We start from the raw sequence: 14,590 nt of genomic DNA on the forward strand, positions 1-14,590 counted from the left end.
AGCCAAAATTTGGCAACTTTATTATTATTGTAGCCATTAATGAAGTTTAATTTGTCGACCTTACTAACTTATTAACATTTACTGCATTACTAAATTGTCAGGCATTTTTTTTTCGAAATTAAATTTACTTTTATTACATTAACTACGAAGGTACCTACCAAATGTTTATATTTAATTTATACGTTGTATTGTAATTTGAACAATTTTTTTCAGTTTTGCTCGCACATTTGTAACTTCACTTACGTTCTATACTTGCTCAGAAATTCGATATAACCAATCATGCATCCACAAAAGTCAAATATGTGAACAGATTTGCCTTGATTCTTGAAGTAAGCAAAATGGAGAATACTTTTTCCGAACGGAACTCGGTATACCTCTCCTGTACCGCTTTGAAAAGAATATTTTTGGGCATAATAGACCTTGGGAAGGAACACCTCATTAACGTACACCATATCAGATTCCTTATTTTGTAAGAGCTAACTGCTAGGAAAGAAGAAAGTGTGTACTTATGATATTCTGGAACTAATGCAACGGGAACCTTTGCAAACAGCCAAACTCTGGTGCTTGAAGAATTTGCAAGGAACGAAAATAAATGAAAAAAATTAATAAAGGTACAAGTGGAAAATTTTCAGTTACGAAAATGAAAGCTTAATGCTAAACCATTTATATTTTTTCATACTATTAATCATAAGAGCATGTAATTGAAGTTTAACACAGTTCATCAATTTGTTTTTCCTATACTTCTTGCAAACATTTGGAGGACCCTCTCCTAAGAAAATTTTATCAAATTGTTTACATTGAATTTAAACAAAACAGGTTCATTTTTAATTTTTCAAAAATTTTGCCTAACTTTTATGCTTCTCTTCTTAATTTTTTTTAGGATAATTCGAGTAAGAAATGTCATTACACATTACAGGCGTCAGCACTGTTGTACATAACAAAACGTGAACACGACGTTTTGTGCGGTGCGTTATTATGAATTGTTATTTGTTTAAACAAGTAGTTTTACTTTGAAACTATTCCTTGTGTATTAAGACTAAAACAGCATAATTGATCCTTAGTAAATTGTTCTTGCAGAAAGATTTAAGCAGACCATCAAACGGTATCTTAAGTAAGTATATTAATATAAAACTCATAGTGATTAAAGCTTAAAACTCTATTTTTATTATGTTTTACTAGTGACGCCTATATTTCATAGATGTGCAAGTTTTAACTTTTTTCATTTACTTTGAAAATTTGGTATAATTCCTTTTTGGAAGAAGGAGCCTATTTTTATATTTCATTAAAAAAATGTTTCTGACCGGTGTTTCAAAAACGCAATATTGCAGTCTAATTTACAACAATGTAAGTCTCGATTAATATTCTGTGCGGATATTATAGCTATGGACGCTGACTTGTATGATGAATTCGGAAACTACATTGGTCCTGAATTGGAATCAGATGATGACGATGATGATGAATTGCCAGACAGGGAGCCTGAAGGAAGGGATTATGATGTAAGTACAAAAGAGGTGTTTGTTCTGTGTATTTGTTAGTAGTGCTTTTTTAAATTAATTTTTGAATAAATTTTAGACGGATGGTGCAGAAATGGACGACGGTGTTGAAGAAATGGAAAATAATACTATGTCTATAGTGCTTCATGAAGATAAACGTTATTATCCATCAGCAGCTGAAGTGTTCGGTCCTGACGTTGAAACAATTGTTCATGAAGAAGATGAGCAAGCACTTACCGTACCTCTTGTGGCGCCTATTAAAAAAAAAAAGTTCCAAGTTAGAGAACAAGAATTACCAGAAACAGTGTACAATATGGAGTAAGTGTTACTTTTAATTTTTAACGTAATGGAAACTGAATTTGGTGTACGCATTTTTTTCAGTGCACTCCCGGCCTCGTTTTTACATGACCATCACCGGCGATTGAACTGTAAGAGGTTCCTATAAAGAAAAAATCTAGCTTGGACCCAGATCTCCACGTGAGAGTCCTGTACGTAAGCCACAGAGCTTCCTCTGCACTTGTATGATTACAGTAAATTGCGGATTGGATCAGCATGGTTCAAACAAACACAAGAATTATGAATATGATGGTCGGATCTCCACCCGTATTGTAGAATTATTTCCAAAATATCAGATTTAGAGTATTCATGTATTGTATCGAGTATTGAGTATTCGGTATCGAGTTTCACAGGAAATATCTTTTTTGTGGTTTCCTGAATCTGAAAAAGTAGTTTTAGAAAAGTGTCGTATCTTAGGAAGCCGAAATTTTGTATTGCGTTTAAATCTCTCTCTAAGAGTTACTTGGTACATACAATGATTTCGAACTTATATTCTAAATTTTTTCTATTAAAACGTTATTGCTGTCTGTGGAGAAGGGTCATTAAGCTTTTCTCGTTAATGCCATTTAATTTGAATATGTGGTCGGATTACTTTGATCATATTAACGAGGATTATATCAATAGCTAAAATTCCGAGTTTGAATATTCTTATATACTCAATATTCTTTGTTAGAAGTACTACATTGCTGAATAAATTTTTCATTTTTTTGGAATTTTTTTCGTAAATGGTTCTTACGATTTATTCTAATATTGGTATACACATTAAATACCTAGGGGTGATGATTTACCTGCTGATAAAACTCCAAAATACTTGGTTAAATCTCTTTTGTCAATTACCTGACTCTCAATGTCTCTTTCTCAAATTTTGATAATTTTTAAATTATTTACAATTATTTTCCCCTACTAAATAAGACCTTAGACCATTGATGTAATTGGCTTTTCAAAGAATATAATAAATTATTACCTTTCATTTATAATAAATCCAAATCAACAGAAGGGATTTAGGAATCTACTTTAGATAGCGCAAGGGTCAGTGAGAACATCTTCCAAGTTTTCTCTAAGAAATATGTTGCAGTAAAAAAATTCTCACAGGATTTTATGGAAAGACGTTCAGTCGGGATAGCTGAGTGAATCTAACAAGATCGCCTTTGTGATAATGAACTATCTAAAAATAATAATTTTCAGGTTTTTGGCAGACATGATGGACACCACTCATCTTATTCGAAATGTCTGCCTAGTAGGCCAGTTGCACAGCGGAAAAACTACTTTAATGGATTGTTTTATAAAACAGACACATCCAGGATTCAAACAGATGTGTACAGAAGGTAATCTACGGTATACGGACACGTTATTCACAGAACAAGAACGTGGAGTGAGTATAAAAGCAACTCCTCTGACACTGTTGCTGCCAGACATTAAAGGAAAATCTTATCTGATGAATATTTTTGATACGCCTGGTAATTTTTATTTTTTTAATTTATTAAGGGGATAAATTATTTCTTTAATTTCGATAAATAATAATTTTATTCATTACTTTAGGTCATGTAAATTTTTCCGATGAAGTAACGGCGGCAATGCGCATGAGTGATGGTGCAGTGATATTTGTAGACGCTGCAGAAGGCGTAATGTTAAACACTGAGAGATTAATAAAACACGCTATTCAGGTATAAAAACATTTTACGTGGAATTCTGACTATTGAATAATGCATACATGGTCATTATGCGTGACTGTCTCCTATTAATTGAATAAATTAATAAAGAATTCGTTAGAATGCATCTTTTAATTCATAAAACAAAGTAGTTGTCACTGGAAAACTAATGTTATGAAGGATGTTTGAATTTCATCATTATTGCTATAGGGATTTCTTTGAATGTTTCCTTCAGCTTAGGCGAAAAGGAAAAACACAGGGCACTCAGTCTGAGTTTTATGGTCAATACTTAATAAATTTACCTTGCTCGCCCATGGTAGACATTTGAAATAACGTCCGCAGAGTGTCTATGAAATAAGCTTGTAATCTATTCTGACAAGTCAATATGGAATAACCATCTGCATTCCAAAAATTGATGCCTTAACTTTTACAACCGTTGGCAGTTCTTTAAACTTTTTTTCTTGTAATAGCCCTTTATGCTGATATTCCGTGGACTAGCCTTTGTTTCGGATTAGTAATGGTGATCCCAAGTTTCACCTGCACTTCACACAAGTTAGTGCTGCTACCAAGTGTTAGCATTTGACTGAACATTATTTATCAATCAACCCTCTTTCAAAATATTTCGATAGAAGATGAATGTTTATTAACATATTTTTTAAAAACTTTATTAGGAGAAAATGGCAGTAACTTTGTGTGTTAACAAAATTGACCGGCTGATTCTGGAACTCAAACTCCCTCCACAAGATGCCTACTATAAAATACGACATATTATAGACGAAGTTAATGGTTTGATAAGGTAAAGTACTACATTTTAATTTTTTTTGCTGCCTTTGCTAAGAGAAATAATTGCAATCGTGTTCTAGTTTTTGAAATTGAATTTCCAGCAAAATTTTTAAAACTTCCAACTTTGGCGAAGTGTATCGCTGTAAGAAAATGCATTGAATGATTATATATATTTGAATTAATTTATGTTTATTTATTTCAGCTTATATTCTGAAGAAGGAAAAGTTCGTCCTGTGTCACCAGTAATTGGAAACGTCTGTTTTGCTTCTTCACAGTATAATATATGCTTTACATTGAAATCCTTCGCAAATCTTTACGCTCAGTCTTATGAGGGTGTTAGTGTAAGGGAGTTTTCAAAGAGACTTTGGGGAGATATATATTTTAATACAAAAACGTAAGATGCTTTTTTTTTTTTTAATCTCTTAAAAATGTGATTATATTATTATAAACTATAACATTATAAACTTTCATGTAGGAGAAAATTTTCCAAAAAACCACCTCACGGAAGCGCCCAGAGAAGTTTTGTAGAATTTATTTTGGAACCACTTTATAAAATTTTTGCCCAGGTAATCTTACACTTTTACAAGCGGCAATTTCATTAACTAATTTTATTATTATGTGAAATTAGTTATATTGATATGATTAATTAGGTTAGAGATGATATATTAATAATTTAACAGGTTGTTGGTGATGTTGATACTACGTTACCAAAAGTTTTGGATGAATTGGGGATTCATCTTACTAAAGAAGAAATGAAAATTAATATTAAACCTTTATTGAGGCTAGTTTTCTCCAAATTTTTCAGTGACCTTGGAGGTAAAAATGTTTACTAAATTAACTGAATTTTAGCACAAACAAATTTTATTTTCAGACTAGTTTTTTTTTTGTGCTTGGATTACATAGAGAAGGTAAGAGTGCTTACTTTTCGTTGCCTGTTTTTAGGTTTTGTTGATATGTGTATTGAGCATATTCCATCTCCCTGCTCCAATGCCAAGAATAAAGTCGAACATATCTATACAGGCCCCACAGATACTAAACTTGTTCAGGATATGTTTAATTGCGATGCTGAGGTTAGTGCTTGAGAATTGTTTTGTAATTAAATTCTCTCTAGGTTTCTTACCAGTGATTTGTTATAGGGCCGTTTAATGGTTCATAGTACCAAAATGTATCCTACAGATGACTGCACTTTTTTTCAAGTATGTGGTCGAGTAATGTCTGGGACTTTACACGCTGGTCAAGAAGTCAGGGTTCTTGGTGAGAACTATACATTAAATGATGAAGAAGATTCTAGAATACTTACTGTTGGAAGATTATGGATTTATGAAGCAAGGTAATTAAATAAATAATATAGTTTTAGCACTGTTTATTTATTTCTAATTGGTAAGATACTTTTGTCTTGAGGCAATCCTCTTCAGCTTGTTACTTGAGAAGTGCAGAAACACTTAAAAAATAGGCTCATTAATTAATTTCCATTGTTTTCATTTTCACCAATTGTTGCGAATTCATTGGACTTTTAGTATTTCTTCAAAAAAACTCCTGCGATCTACAAGAAACTTTTTTAAGCATACGGTATTTTTTTTAAAAAAGTACTGTCCTGAGAAAACAGATTTTTGGGTTTTTTTTATATGACCTGGACTGATTTATGAAAATCAGAATGCTTTGTATTTGTATTTTTTAGTTTTTCAAGTTGTAAGAATTTCTAATCCATTTCCATAATTTTTCACAAACTTAAATCAACAAGATAAAGCATTGATCGTTCAAGAAATTGATTAAAACAAGAAACACTGTAATTATATTAAAAAGTGTAACACACTGTAATTATATTAAAAAGTGTAACACACTGTAATTATATTAAAAAGTGTAACAAATAGTAAAAAAATTGATGTTATTTATTATTTATTGAAGGTATAAAGTGGAAGTTAACCGTGTACCTGCAGGAAACTGGGTGTTAATTGAAGGAATTGATCAACCAATCGTGAAAACATCCACTATTACTGACCTCATTACAAGTGAAGATGTTTATATTTTTAGACCTTTAAAATTTAACACTCAATCTGTTATTAAGATTGCAGGTAAAATGTCTTCTTTCTTTTTGCTAATTAAATTAAGATTTTAGTTCTATTTTCTTTATTTTTTTCATCTTTGCAAAGTTGAACCAGTAAATCCTTCAGAACTGCCAAAGATGTTGGATGGTTTAAGAAAGGTCAATAAGTCTTACCCATTGTTAGCTACAAAGGTAGAAGAATCAGGTGAACATGTGGTTCTAGGTACAGGCGAATTATATTTAGATTGCGTCATGCATGACCTACGTAATATGTACTCTGAAATTGGTAAGTGTAGTTTGATTATTTGTTTAAAAAAAATCAAAAACTGTTCTAGAAATATACTTTCAATTACTTTAGGATTCCTTTAGAAAAATGACACGAATTAATCCGGATGAATTAATACAATAGTAATCTAAATATACTTTGACATATAACAGTGTTATTCAAAAATAAGCTACAAAAACTAAGTACTTTGTTCACGAGTTGTTGACAGAAACACTCATTGCATGATCGTAAGTTAGTTAATATGTAGAGTTAAGTGGCTTTATGAACCAAATAAAATTACTGTAATATACGGAAAAGTACATTATTTGTGTCCAAAATAATAAACTGAAATGTATAATTCAGATGGTGTATTCTTGTATTCAAAATAGCCAGTTTTTACATAGCCAGTTACATATTTATAAAGAATATTTGTATGTATATATGCCGTATAATTTTGAATTCTGTGCTTCCAATAGTAAATCATTTTGAAGTTTTTAATATTAAATATTTTACATAATAATTTCGCTATTTCCCTTTATTTGCCTTCATTAAAATAGCCTTGAAATCTTTCAACTACAGCGAATTCCTGATAATTAATCCCCAACTAACAGTTTGTGATTTACATTTTTGTAAATATGATATTTTGTTTAACGCAATTTTTTACATATATTGGATTCAGAACGTCCATTCAATTTGAAATAAGAATTCACTTAACTCTATAGTTCTATCACCCTAATTTGAAAACATTGGAAAATTTATTTCTGATTATTTCTAATTTTAGCAATTTGTATTTCATTAGCGTAAACTAAAGATATTTCACGAGTCTTTGTTAGTGCATTGATGCTTACCAGGGCCCTGATTATGCTAGAATAGATTAGAAGTAAATAAACTGTCAAGTATTACATAATTTTAAAAAAAAGTTAAATAATTTTTACTGTTGACAGATATTAAAGTAGCAGATCCTGTTGTTTCATTTTGTGAGACAGTTGTGGAAACTTCATCACTCAAATGTTTTGCTGAAACTCCAAATAAAAGAAATAAAATCACAATGATCTCTGAACCATTGGAAAAAGGATTAGCCGAAGATATAGAAAATCAAGTTGTCAATATTGGTTGGAACAAGTAATGTGTTATGTTTTTATGATGTAATGATTAATAATTATCGATGAATTGATGTATTGTTCTCCTAAACTCTGAAAGAATGAATGTAGATTTAAGGAAGCCCTTATAATGCGGTTCTTTTTTTGGTGACTTTATTTAAGTGCCCCGCTCCAAATTCTAACCTAAAAGAATAAAAAATAAGGTATGCTTATTAAGGCCACCTTAATGTAAATTTACCAAATAGGTCCAGTGTGAAATACCAGTCACACTTATTGAAATTAAAGATAACTATTAACAGACATTAAAAAAAAAGTTTTGCTGATATCGTAGCTTTCTTAGCAAATATTCAAATTTAAACGGAACTGAACGCTGAAAAACCTATTTAACTTTATGATAATTTTTTTTCTTCCCATTAAAACTGACCGGTAGGACAGTTGAATAAAGGTTGTAGATAGTACATTTGGTTTTTGTGAACTCATCTTAATTTTTTATATTCACAGAAAACGGCTGGGAGAATTTTTTCAAACAAAATACGATTGGGACTTGTTAGCTGCAAGATCTATATGGGCATTTGGTCCAGACTCAACTGGGCCAAATATTTTAGTAGACGATACGCTGCCTTCAGAAGTAGATAAAGCACTTTTAGCTTCAGTAAAAGACTCTATTATCCAGGTGTGATTTCTCTTATGTTAAATTTCGTAATTTATAAACTTATTTGTAATGCTTTTTTCACGAGAGGATGTTACTAACAAATTATTAAGGACCTTGATGGAAATGCTTTGATAAAAATTGATGACTCACAATTTGATGCACACCTGTATAGATGTCTAATAGTTACGCACTTTTTTTTGTCTGTTTTCAAAATGTAAAGTGTATATTATTCGAAGTTCCTCTTACTGTGCCTTGAGGTTTAGCACTTCCGCCTTGGTAAGTGGAACACCCTCATGTTAATTAAATAATGTCTTAGAATCCTTGAAATAGGTCGTAAAAGTTACTCAGCAAGCTTCCTTTGTAGAATTGCCTAGGAAAAATGCTTGCTTTTACCTAGATCAGAGGTGGCAAACACTTGTGACCCAAAATTTATTTATTATCCCCAAATGGAACTGTTTGACTTACAATGTAATATTGAACTAAAACTTTTGAAACAAAAATAGATTTTTATAACACTTACGTCGCAAATGAAAAATTGTCCAACTATTTGAGAAATCTGGCACAAAAAGTTGTGAGTGCATTTGGATCCAGTTACTCCAGCGAATCGTTTTTTTTCGAAAATGAAATTTACCAAACATAAAGTTACACTGTGAACTGTCAGAAAAAATGGACTATTGTAGTACTCATTTTTCTCTTCAATTGTACATAAATGCAGCTTTCAAGATGATTTTTGAAAGAGATATAAGGTGATAAAGTTTAGGAGCTTTACATTTCCTTCATATCTACTTCTTCAATTATGCACAGTTCCCGATTTCTAGCTGTATTTTTGAAGGAGAGATAAGGTGATAAAGTTAGGGTACTTTACATATACTTCATAATTTCAATAGCTAAATCTCATATCCCATTGGTGTAATCTCTACGAAAATATGAACAATTATAGTACTTGTTTACCTCTATAATTGTGTACAATTCCAGCTTTATTGCTGTATTTGTAAAGGAGACGTAAGGTGATAAAGTTTAGGGGCTTTATATTTCCTTCTTATTTTTAATTGCTGTATCTCCTTCTCTATTTGTATAAATCTAGATAAAAAAAATTAATTTTTGTTATTTTAATTTTTCTCATGTTGAAGACTGATTTTATGATCATGTTCTTCCCTTTAAAGGCGATATTTTTATATAAAGGGAGTAATTATTTCGCTTTTGAAAGATAGTAAATTGCGTGAGAACGAAATAAATTGTCCTAATTGCAGACCTTATTTCAAAAGTTCAAATAGAGAATCAATAAATATACTATTCAAAACCAGGTGCAGCAAAATTATTCATTCGCCGTTTCATTATTATTTTATGGTTTTGAGAGATTACGTTAACCATTGTTGAATTTTCCTCAATTAAATTAAATTTTAATTTAGCCAAAAGTGGTACGAGTTGTGTAACTTAGTTGTATTTAGAGTGATAAGTTCATTTGAGTTTAGGGAGTTCATTAGATTAAGAGTTATAAATTTTAATAAAATGCAGTTTTTGGATTTTCGTGCTTTTTTTTCGTAGGGTTTTCAATGGGGTACTAGAGAAGGTCCATTATGTGAGGAACCTATAAGAAATGTGAAATTTAAAATTCTTGACGCTGTAATTGCTCCGGAACCTTTGCATAGAGGAGGAGGTATGTCGTTTTGATGTTTTTTTAAAATTTTTTGTTACATATCTTAACCAATTAATATCTCTGTTAAATAAGTTAAAATTGCTGTTTTAATATGATTTAGGACAAATAATACCAACTGCTAGAAGAGTTGCATATTCAGCTTTCTTGATGGCAACACCTCGGTTAATGGAACCATATTTGTTTGTAGAAGTTCAAGCACCTGCTGATTGTGTATCGGCAGTGTATACTGTATTAGCAAAAAGAAGGTAAGAGGTATTTTGGTACTTTTTTTCCGTAAATAATCTTTTACTACGATTACATAAATGTTTACAAAGCCTACAGTTATAAGTTGTAAGTATTACTTTTTAAAATATTGTGCGGTGGCTTTAAAGTCTATGCAGATTGCATTCCTTTAAATATTCCTTTATTGATTTTTTTTTAAGTTTAGTAAATGAATTGGATAGTGTAGTAGAAAATCAAGATTGTAATACATACATTAAAACTGTCCGGTAGGACAGTTGTATAAGGGTTGACCATCAAAAACTGCACGAAAAAGCGTAACGTTGAAAAACACCCAACTTTGACAATTTTTTTCTCTTTTTCTATAAAAGATAAAATTCCCAAATTTTCTTTAAAATAAAGGGCAAATCCTCCTTTATGACTGTAATTTTTTGCAACAACCCAGATCTAATAGGTTTTGAGAAAAAAGTTGCTGAAAATGAGCAAAAACGGCTTTTTCAAAAATTGTTGTTGTTCTTGTTCTTGTTGTTCTTCTTCTTCTTCTTGTTGTTGTTACCTTTTTTGTAAACAACGTAGCGCCTAAACGCGTGAACCGATTTTCATGAATGAGGTGTCATTCGATTCGGAATTTTATGTAGATGTGCCTTTTGGGGGTCTCGGCCCTGTACATTGAATGGGAGAGGAGTTAGCCCCCTTTATGTAAGGCCCCCTCCAAAATTATTATTACTAATTACTCTGTAAATCTTGGCCCGATTTTGATAAAATTTGGTAGGATGATAGGGTTAGGGCTCCCCTACCTAACAATAAAGCGACGATCTGCTCTTACACTTGTTAAGGGGAAGTATAGCAATCGTTTCAAATTATCGACACGTGAACCGATTTTCATGAATGAAGTGTCATTCGAATCGAAATTTTGTACAGATTTGTACTTTAAAAGTCTCGACGCTATGCCTCATAAGGAGGGGAGTTCGCCCCACCCAAATAAGGCCCTTTCTGAAACTATTATTACCAATATTTCTACAAAGCTTAGTCCGATTTTGATAAAATTTAGCACGAAGAAGTGATTAAAGCTCCTCTATGTGGCTGTGAAGTGCCATCATGCTCTTACACCTACTAAGAGGAAGTACTGCAATCGTTAAAATTATCAATGAGTGAACCGATTTACATCAATGAATTGTCGTTCGATTCAAAATCTTTGCCTTTTAGGGAGAAGTACTGTAATCGCAGTTTATTTTTCTTGCTCCTCTTAAAAGGAAGTACTGAAATCGCAGTTTAATTTTGCTATTTACGTACAAATACCTTCCTATTTTATTCAAAACGCTTTCTCAAAAAAATGGTTATTGAGGATGGTTTGGGGACCGTAACTATAATCATTCTTTAAAAAGATCTCTCCAGTGGTAGTTACGGTTCCGATTTAACACCTTATCAGGTTATAATGATAGAATACCTTATTCCAAATTTTAAAAAATCTGTAAAGCAGACGTAACTTTGCAAATAGACAAAAAGGAAAATCTATCCAAAAGGTACAAAAATCTCCTTAACAAAAACTTACAGTTTTAAAAGTTAAGTATAAGGGTTGATTAAACGCCAAAAGGTACACAAATCAGCAGTTCCCAACATTTCATTAATACTTCATTGATATAATTTAAGTAATTTTACTGCATTAACTTTTCCTTCACATTTTTTAGAATTTATTAGATGTCACAGACCCTTATGCTGGCCAGTTCATTCATAATATTTTTTTATTATAATTATGATAAAATGAGTGATGAATTATTCTGAGTAGTCACATATACATGCATGTTAAAGTAGAAAAAAACAAAGTTAGAGTCGGCCACTTTTTAAATTTCAATCACGGAGGATTCAAAACAATATTTCAGTCTTAAATTCGTCTTACCGAAATATTCGTGAGCACAAATAACATACATTTAATAACAAGTAGATTATTCAACAATATTTACTCATTTCTCAATTGTAATTTAATTTAGTCCCCCTAATTTTACTTATGGTAAAATACTGGAATAATTAGCTGTCCTAAAAATATGCATATCTTTATTTTCTTTATTTTATATTACATATATATAACATTGTGGGAAGAACACCTAGATTGAGAATGTAATTGAAGAAAACTATATTATTTGCGATAAAGCCAGATTATTTATTACTTATTATTACAAACGTTTGACTACAACATAAAATAACAATTACTTTAATCGAAGAATGAACTTAAACCAATGATTTTTATTTAAAAATAAAAATAAATGCATAAAATTATTGATGTAAAAAAAGTTTATGAATTTTTTAGCCTCTTATTTTTTTTATATTTTTTATAACGTTTTCTTTTTCACCTGTGATTAATAGTTTGATTATTATAGATAAATAGATATTACAGTCAATCTAAGTTAAATGGTGTGCTACTTGAGTAAATATTTTGTAGACGAAAATGGCCAGCATAAGGGTCTGTGACATCTAATAAATTCTAAAAAATGTGAAGGAAAAGTTAATGCAGTAAAATTACTTAAATTATATCAATGAAGTATTAATGAAATGTTGGGAACTGCTGATTTGTGTACCTTTTGGCGTTTAATCAACCCTTATACTTAACTTTTAAAACTGTAAGTTTTTGTTAAGGAGTATGTGAATGGATCTCTGAATGCATGCATGAAAAATGGAATTTGATATTCTTTAAGCACTACTATAAGAAATGTAAAACTAAAATAAATTGTAAAATAATTATTCCGTCACTGTTAACTCTCAAATAGATTTTAATGTTTTAGTTTTTTTCTGTGTTAGAGTGTGAAATATAAATCTGGGTTGGTAAAGTATTGCGTCCTTTTGGAAAAGTGGCATTAGGGCAGAGGTATCTTAATCCCAAAACCTGGTGATCCATGTAGGTGCCAAGATGGGTAAAAAAAAAAATTACCTTTCACCTACATAAAAGCATTCATTCTTTGGAACTCAAAATTTTCTGACCTTTACGCATTTGGCATTTTGCGGAGTTGGGAATGCGAAAATGAAGTAGTTGAATAAAAGAACAGGGCTTGTAATTGCTTCCTAAAATTTCTTTGTAAAAAAAAAAAGGAAAAAAGGCATTAACGTATCATAAATTACATTCTAGAGGTCACGTCACGCAAGATGCCCCCGTACCTGGCTCTCCTTTGTACATCATCAAAGCATTTATACCGGCCATTGATTCTTTTGGGTTTGAAACTGACTTGCGTACTCACACCCAAGGTCAGGCATTTTGTCTTTCTGTATTCCATCATTGGCAGGTATGTAGATTAAATTCTGATTGAATAACTTATGGATTTTTAATTACTGCACATTTTAATTAAAACATATATTTTAGATCGTTCCAGGAGATCCACTAGATAAGAGTATTGTAATACGACCTCTTGAACCACAACCACCTACTCACTTGGCTAGGGAATTTATGATAAAAACTAGAAGACGCAAAGGTTTAAGTGAAGATGTTTCTATTAATAAATTTTTCGATGATCCTATGTTACTTGAATTGGCTCGTCAAGATGTAATGTTCAATTATCCCATGTAAATAAACTTGTTAGTGTATGTATTTTTTTGTATCTATTGTATTTGTATAAACAATTAGTTTATAAATAAATTTTTTTTATATATATTTTATATAGACTGTAACTCCTTTATTTTGTTACTCTATAATTGGGGAAAAAGAGGGCGAAAGCTAATCACCTGAAAAGCGGCGATTTCTGCAAAAGAAAGTGATGCTAATATCACTTTACCGATAGTCGATTTGTTGTAGCTATAAACAGCTATAAAATTTTAGAAATAAAATCAGAAGGTTCCTAGTATTGTATTATCGAATCGAGACAGTAGCAACAAAAAAACTGAAGCAGTCAAGCCGTGAATTATCAACAAAATTTATTACTTATAGATTCAAAAATCATTCTAATTTATATTAATATCTTAAACTTCTAGTACTATCTTTAAAATGTTAGTTTTTTGCCGTACAAAAAGAACATCAGCCTTAGATAAGTGATGAACAAAAACGACATCTGGATCACGCAATAAAATTTGAATACTAAACAATTCTTGCATTTTTCTATTTACAGTTCAAAAGTTTTTTTAAGTTATCTTTACATTTTTACAGAAAATTGTTATATGATCTTGTGAATGATGGAAACAGATGTTCAAAAGTGGTCATACAGAGTAAGTCTGTTTACCCGGTTCTTTAGTTACTCTTTTTTAGTGAAGAAATTGATATTGGAGCAATAGTTCTCTTCAGCTAAGTGGACCATTAGGCTAGTTGTATAAGGATAGTGATTATTATGTGGGCAACGAATATTAAAAATAACGTAATGAAAAATGTGTTCAAGTTACTTAAGTGACAGTATTAATAAGCCACGCTCAATTTCT

At 31.0% G+C, this 14,590-nt stretch overlaps 1 protein-coding gene across 1 annotated transcript; it reads left to right on the top strand.

Annotated features, from left to right (window-relative positions):
- The first annotated feature begins 922 nt into the window (after window positions 1–922).
- Window positions 923–13,840, top strand: LOC141451006 (116 kDa U5 small nuclear ribonucleoprotein component). The gene is made up of 19 exons (XM_074121996.1): window positions 923–1,111; window positions 1,381–1,496; window positions 1,573–1,811; window positions 3,015–3,286; window positions 3,369–3,493; window positions 4,150–4,274; window positions 4,464–4,655; window positions 4,737–4,827; window positions 4,942–5,077; window positions 5,204–5,331; window positions 5,398–5,591; window positions 6,167–6,333; window positions 6,412–6,591; window positions 7,515–7,692; window positions 8,172–8,343; window positions 9,868–9,979; window positions 10,080–10,224; window positions 13,317–13,470; window positions 13,548–13,840. Exons 2-19 carry the CDS (start codon window positions 1,383–1,385, stop codon window positions 13,749–13,751), a joined length of 2,928 nt encoding a protein of 975 aa, XP_073978097.1. The 5' UTR covers window positions 923–1,111; window positions 1,381–1,382; the 3' UTR covers window positions 13,752–13,840.
- The last annotated feature ends 750 nt before the right edge of the window (window positions 13,841–14,590 follow it).

Source organism: Rhodnius prolixus, unplaced genomic scaffold, assembly GCF_049639745.1.
Source record: "Rhodnius prolixus isolate KJV_2025 unplaced genomic scaffold, Rpr scaffold_8, whole genome shotgun sequence".
Lineage (NCBI taxonomy): Eukaryota > Metazoa > Arthropoda > Insecta > Hemiptera > Reduviidae > Rhodnius > Rhodnius prolixus.

Bases quoted from the DNA above. Each gene is read 5' to 3' on its own strand.
- LOC141451006 (XM_074121996.1), top strand. From the start codon at position 1,383: ATGGACGCTGACTTGTATGATGAATTCGGAAACTACATTGGTCCTGAA. The intron at 4,656-4,736 runs GTAAGATGCTTT...ACTTTCATGTAG, and splicing joins ATATATTTTAATACAAAAAC to GAGAAAATTTTCCAAAAAAC. The intron at 13,471-13,547 runs GTATGTAGATTA...CATATATTTTAG, and splicing joins CTGTATTCCATCATTGGCAG to ATCGTTCCAGGAGATCCACT.